The 6,623-nt window shown below is 36.5% G+C and overlaps 1 protein-coding gene across 1 annotated transcript in view; it reads right to left on the bottom strand.

Annotated features, from left to right (window-relative positions):
- Positions 1-398: 398 nt before the first annotated feature.
- LOC107587792 (chromodomain-helicase-DNA-binding protein 4-like) overlaps positions 399-6,623 on the bottom strand; it is a 9,105-nt gene continuing 2,880 nt past the window's right edge. The window contains exons 4-15 of the mRNA XM_016275713.1: positions 5,693-5,962; positions 4,803-4,921; positions 4,381-4,676; positions 4,086-4,198; positions 3,223-3,340; positions 2,918-3,087; positions 2,491-2,739; positions 2,094-2,297; positions 1,361-1,572; positions 1,143-1,274; positions 935-1,031; positions 399-618 (exon numbers count right to left, since the gene is read on the bottom strand). Coding sequence (XP_016131199.1) covers positions 415-618; positions 935-1,031; positions 1,143-1,274; positions 1,361-1,572; positions 2,094-2,297; positions 2,491-2,739; positions 2,918-3,087; positions 3,223-3,340; positions 4,086-4,198; positions 4,381-4,676; positions 4,803-4,921; positions 5,693-5,962 — 2,184 coding nt within the window. The 3' untranslated portion in view covers positions 399-414. The remainder of the gene's footprint in view (positions 619-934; positions 1,032-1,142; positions 1,275-1,360; positions 1,573-2,093; positions 2,298-2,490; positions 2,740-2,917; positions 3,088-3,222; positions 3,341-4,085; positions 4,199-4,380; positions 4,677-4,802; positions 4,922-5,692; positions 5,963-6,623) is intronic.

Genomic DNA, 6,623 nt, shown 5'->3' with positions numbered 1-6,623 from the left:
TATATTCATCAAATACTCCTGGGAAATAAATGCATCAGAGCTTCCATAAATTAAGCAGCACAACTATTTTAACACTGCTAATAATTTTTAAAATGTTTCTTGAGCACTAAATCAGCATATCAGAATGATTTCCGAATGATCATGAGATGGTGACGATTTCAGTAATGGCTGCTGAAAATTCAGTTCTGCCATCACAGGAATAAATTACATTTAAAATAAAAAAAGAAAAGTTATTTTAACTTGTAATAATAATGACTAATAATACATAGTAAATAATAATACAGTTTTTGTTTTATTTTTTATCAAATAAATGCAGCCTTGGAGAGTACAAAATACTTTTTTCCAAAAACATTTTTTTTAAATTGTACCGACCCAAACTTTTGAGCTGTAGTGCACGTCTAATTTTTTTTTTTTTTAGAAACACACCTCTTTGTAGAGTGAATAGAGGAAGACGGCAGTCTGAACCGTCTTTCCAAGACCCATCTCATCAGCCAGAATGGTGTCTGTGCCCTGAGCCCAAGAAAAACGCAGCCAGTTCAGTCCCTCAAGCTGGTACGGGTGAAGCGTGCCGCCAGTAGAGTCCAGATAATCCGGCTGCCTATCAAACTTTATAGTGGGCTGAAAGTAAGAGACAGGAAGAATATTAGATCATTGTCAGTCAAAAACCTATGAATGTATTTTCTTAAAAACAATGTTTCCAAACAATCTAAATATGCTATTGTGGCCTTGCTTATAATTATATTAATGGTTACACTTGAGAGAACAGGAAATTATGGGGGAAAAAGTGTGAAACATGGCAGAGAAAAGAAGCAGACCTGGTTCAAATTTACACTGAATAAACCATGGCTCGAACCTAAAAGTGTTCAGTTTTAAAATTCTACCCTAGTCAATAAAGTAGACAAAAGTTGAACCAAGCTGTTCTAAGGTTCCTTACATCCACCACAGGATTAGCAGGAGGCCTCTCTGTCTTCCTCACTTTCACCTTCTTCATCTTTTTAACTGGTCTGCCCTCCTCTCCAAGCATCAGCTCCCTGACAAACAGAAAAAAAGAAGATATGCAGATTAACTTACAACTGCACTCAATATTATTTCACACTAGTGTGCATGCGTGTGAAGTGCTGTAGAGGCCTGTGTTCATCTACCTGTGGTTCCAGTAATGTTGTTTAAAGGTCTCATAGTCTGGGATGTCCATGTCTTCAGACTCCCAGGTTGACTGATCATACGGCAAATCTCTCCATTTGATAAGATAGTGAACATTATTCTTCTTATCCACACTGCCAGAGAGAATGAGAGAAATGAATGCCCAAATAGTTCAGCATATGTCATTCTTCAACAGGCTTCGGCATATTAATGTTCTCACCTGTGGTTTAAGACGCGGTGGATGAAGAGCCACTCTAACTTTACTCCAAAGCGCCCATACTGATCCTCTATACGGGCATAAAAGGGATCTTTATTCTTTCTCTTGCAGCTCTTATCCTCGTCTCCCTCCGCACCCATCTCTAAATTGGGGGGCTCCTCCATATCCGTCTTCCGCTGGTAGTTACGGAACATTACCTGACAGTTCAGCTCCAACTGTGACAAGAAAGAAAAAGACATATTAACATTATTAAATGATTTTACTAATAAACACACCCACGGAAACAAAAATGCATGAATTATTGTGCATATATTATGCTTTAGTACATGAATGTGTAACTATTTTTATGTCCTTGCCTTAAAAGAAGGAATACACAATATAATGGAACCACATAACTAGTGTAAGTCAATATTGGAAATTAAATTCTATTTTTACATTTAGATTACTACTGACGGCATGTAATGTTTACTTAAACTTATATGCAAAAACACTAATAATTTAAATCTAATCTTCAGAAAATAAATATAAATTTTTCACACTGTACATTATAATGTAGTGATGCCTAAATTAATTTTAGCACTTAAAACTGTTGATTCATTATTTAACAACATTTATTATTTATTATTTAAACATTTATTGTTTAGTTACTATCACTTATTTAGACAAAAATATATAGAATTTCAATGTTGGTGCATTCCTATTTACAAGAAAGTGTGTTTTTTTATTTGTGCGTCACCTGTAGTTCCTGGACCCATGAACAGTGCCAATAAGACATGTTGCACCACTTCACAAAGAACTCTCTCTCCTTCCGACCAATCATAGGAGGAGGATCCGGAGCATCGGCTGGAAGGTCTGCAGGACGTGGCACGGGCATAGGGGGAGGGGCTTCACCCCAGCGCCAGGCCAGGACTTTCTGGACTTTGCCCTTCAGTGGAAGACTCTGCAAAAACAAAGATATTATATTCCATGTTTTTCAAAATTAAACCATAATATTAAACTAATTTAAATAACGGGATTAATCAATTGTGTTAATCCTACATATTTCAACACTGGCATCTCTGAAAATAAAACCTCAAGATAACCTAATCCAAAGGATAGATTTGGACTGTCACACTATATTATTCCTCTCTCACCAGGCAGCGTGGGCAGATCCACTCTCCGTTGGGGATGTCTGGCAGAGGAGGGTTGAGACAGTGTAAGTGATAGGACGAGGGGCATGTGTCACAGCACAGCAGCTCTCCTCCATCCTTACACACCCGACAAAACTCCATATGATGATCGTCCTCCTCTTCTACCTCTCCATCATCTCTCCTTCCATCATCATTCTCCTCTTCACCCTCAGAACTCTCCTCACGAGCCTCCCATTGAATTCCCTCCTTCTCCTGAGAGAGACATAAATAATGCACAATCAACAGAAACTTCAGTCATTAAATATCAATGGTAGAGAAACAGTGCACATACACACACACACAGAGAATGTAGATTTTACTCGATGAGCCCACAGCAGCTCAAGGAAAGGCCAGACATTTATTCTGATTCATATTTATTATATGTACGTACGCAGTGAGGGCAGCTCCATGTGCCCTCTGGGGCTCTCTCCATGTCAGGATCTAGACACACCATGTGATAGGCTCTCGGACAGGTGTCACACAGAATGATCTCACCACCCTGCTGACACACCTCACAGTAGTCCTGATGATCAGTCTCATAGCCGTCAGCATCCTCATCCACTACGAAAGAGAAGGAGGGTTTATAACAAATGTAAATGGCTGGAAAATGGCCAAAAGGTAGTATAGCGTGTTCATTACAGTATTATGAGTACTCATACTCAAAGAGTATGCTGAGTTGTGCTGTTTTTGACTCACTCTTCTTCTTCTTGGAGCTCTTGGATTTTTTACTCTTGGAGCGGCTGCTCCGACTGTTGGATCCATCACTTATGGAGAAACTGTCAAAATCACTCTCACCATCATCGTCCTCACCGCTCTGAGAGAAGGAACCATGGGTGAAGGGGTGCAAAACAAGCTGGTGATGTTAGCCATAAAAATAAGGAATAATTTTAAATATATATTCACTACTGTTAAACAGTTTGGGGTTGGGAAATGTTTTGAAAGAATTATCCTAATGCTTACCAAAGCAATTATTTATGCATTTATTTGATCAAATACAGTCAAACATAATATAAATGTTTTCTATTTTAATATGTTTTAAAATGTCATTTATTCCTGAGATGACAAAACTGAATTTTCAGCAGCCATTAGCTATTACTCCTGTCTTCAGTGTTTCATGATCCTTTAGGGATCATTCTAATATGCTGATTTGCTGCTCAAGTATCATTTCTTATTTTTATGAATGTTGAAAACTGCTTAACATTTCTCTGGTAACAGTGATACATTTTTTCAGGATTCTTTGATGAACAGAAACTTCAAAAGAACATTTATTTAAAATCTTTTGTAACATAAATTAGCTGTCCTTTTAACTGTTAATTCACTGTCAATTTAATGCATGATTGCTGAATAAAAGCATTAATTTCCTTAAATAAATAAAAAACTTACTCACCCCAAACTGTTGAACAGCAGTATATATATTATATATGTATATACTTTATATAATTAATTACTATAATAGTAATACATTAACTAATAATATTAAATAAATATTAATAATAATATATAATTTAGCTAATTTACAATATGTTGCAGAAATATATGTAAGCAGAATAGATACATACAGATGAACGTTTTCTCTTGAAATTGCCCAGTTTAATCTTGAGTGGAGCCACTTTCTTCGCTTTAGCCTTTTTGTCCTGGGGCTTGGACTTGGTCTTTCTACGTGCATTTGGGCCTAGATCAGATATATAAATGACACAAAAACTTTTTAGTACATAAAAAAAAAAACCATAATAAACTCACCTTTGGGCCCCCTGAAATTCCTTATTTTTTCTTTGTTAATTATTTCTGATCCTGACATTTTAATTTCCAATCAAATCTCATATTTAATCCACATTCCTCTCTCTCTCCTCTGACCTTTGCCCTCTTTGGTCTTGGCTTTTCGCAGGGGGACCGCTGGGGGCTGCTGGGATGGGGGTGGTGCAGCAGGAGCTGCTGTTGATGTGGGTGTGGCCATGGGCGCAGCCCCTCCTCCATCCACTCTGGTCACCATACTCTCCACTGCAGCAGCTACGTTGGCAGCTGCCAGGGCTGCATTGGCACTCGCAGAGCCTCGCATGGGATTATTAGTGCTGAACTCTCGCCATTTAGCCCCCAAAACCATCATCATCTTTGACACAGCGATCTTAGGGTTCTTAGCAGCTATTAAAGGTCTAAACAGGAAGAGGGAAAGAAAAATATTTCAGATGAGTCAACAGAATAAAATAACAATAGGATATTATAAAGATGTTTATATAAGGCGATAATAGAAATGGGACAAAAACAGATCGCTGTTCTACCTGACAAACTGACTGAAAGCTTTGTAATTGGTGAGAGAGTTGTAGTCCTCCTGGGTAAAGGTGTAGTCGATGTCTTTCATTCCCCAGTCTGCTAATAGCTGAGAGGAAGATTTGGGCTCCTGTGAAAGAAGAACAGAGGATGACAGGTGAATAACACTAGAGAATGCAATCCTAAAAATATAACCAGATATATATCATGACATCATGTGACCTGAACTTTTATCCAAATACATACACAAAAGTTACTGCCCCCAAACCTTTGAACAGTAATCAAAGAAAACTTTACTTTTATTCAGCAAAAGTAATTTATAATTAAAATTATAATATTACAAATCATTTCTATTTCAAATAAATGCTGTTCTTTTGAACCTGAAAAAAATGCATCACAGTTTCTGAAAAAAATAAAAAGAGACTTAAAAAAAACATTTAAACATCTTACCAACCCCAAACCTTTGAATGGTAGTGTACCAACAGAAGGAAAATGAAAGATATAAGAAGCACTGATAAAAACTTTACAAACAAAACTGAAAATCTATACTTGTTGTGCCAACAATGTAGACAGTGATAGCATAGACAAGGCTCAATATCGGTATCAGACTTTTCCAGGAACATGTACTTTGTACAAGTACCACTGTTTGTTAAAGCATCACAAGTCACAAAAAATCTAAATAAATAAATAATAATAATAACAACAATATATCTTGTGCACAAATATCTTTCAGGCATGACTAATTGTATTTTGAATCCTGTGCAACTGTATTTTTATTTTTTGTAAATGCAGTGTTTTTATTTATGTATTTGCAGTTATGTGACACTGACGTTTTTAGTTGTCCCAAGGTTTTAATATCAAACCCGGGTTTAACAATGACCACCCATTGGCTAATCCTTACCTGCCCATCATCATCATCATCGTCATCATCTTCCTCCTCGGGCTCTGGATCTTTACGTTTGCTTTTTCCTCCAGATGAGCCACCAGCCTTTTCTCCCGCTGAACCTCCCTTCTTTCTCTCCTTGGAGGAGCTGGATCTCTTTTTCTTCTTCTTGCTTGGAGCATAGTCACTCCCTTCACTCTCAGATCGCATCACTCTGTCCTCCTCATCTTCCTCACCTTCTACCATCTGGATTGCTTCCATGACCTCAGGAGAGCTGACAGGAACATCCTAGACCACAATAACCACCCAAGGAGAGATTATAATATCAGATAAACTCAGGTAACAACCTTTCAGTTCAATGCTTGTTTATATAAACATGTTTAACAGTGACGGTAATGGCAAATGATGATTGATGTGACACTGCGGCATTGAAATCAGACATACAGTGTTTTTGAAAGAAGTTCTTATGCTCACTAAGGCTGCATTCATTTTATCAAAAAATTTAAGTAAAAACAGTAATAGGCTATTGTAAAAATTATTTTCATTCAAAATAACTATTATTTTTTAATCTGAATTTTCAGCAGCCATTACTTCAGTCTTTAGTGTCACATTATTATTGAGAAATCATTCTAATATGCTGATTTGGTGCTCAAGAAACATTTCCTATTATTATCAATGTTGAAAACATTTGTGCTGCTTAAAGTTTTTGTGAAAGCAAAGATACATTTTTTAAATTATTTGATTAATATAAAGTAAAAAAAATGGCACCATTTATTTGTAACAGAAATGTATTGTAACAATGTTAAAGCCTTTACTGTGAATTTTGGCCAATTTAATGCATCATTACTGAATAATGGTCTTTATTTAATTTTTAAAAAAAATGACTGACCCCAAACTTATATCTACAGGTGCAGCTCAATAAATTAGAATGTCATGGAAAAGTTCATTT

This window comes from Sinocyclocheilus grahami, unplaced genomic scaffold, assembly GCF_001515645.1.
Source record: "Sinocyclocheilus grahami isolate Dianchi unplaced genomic scaffold, SAMN03320097.WGS_v1.1 scaffold96.1, whole genome shotgun sequence".
Taxonomy (NCBI): domain Eukaryota; kingdom Metazoa; phylum Chordata; class Actinopteri; order Cypriniformes; family Cyprinidae; genus Sinocyclocheilus; species Sinocyclocheilus grahami.
The sequence above is the reverse complement of the archived record's forward strand: the minus strand, read 5'-3'. Positions and strand labels throughout refer to the sequence as shown.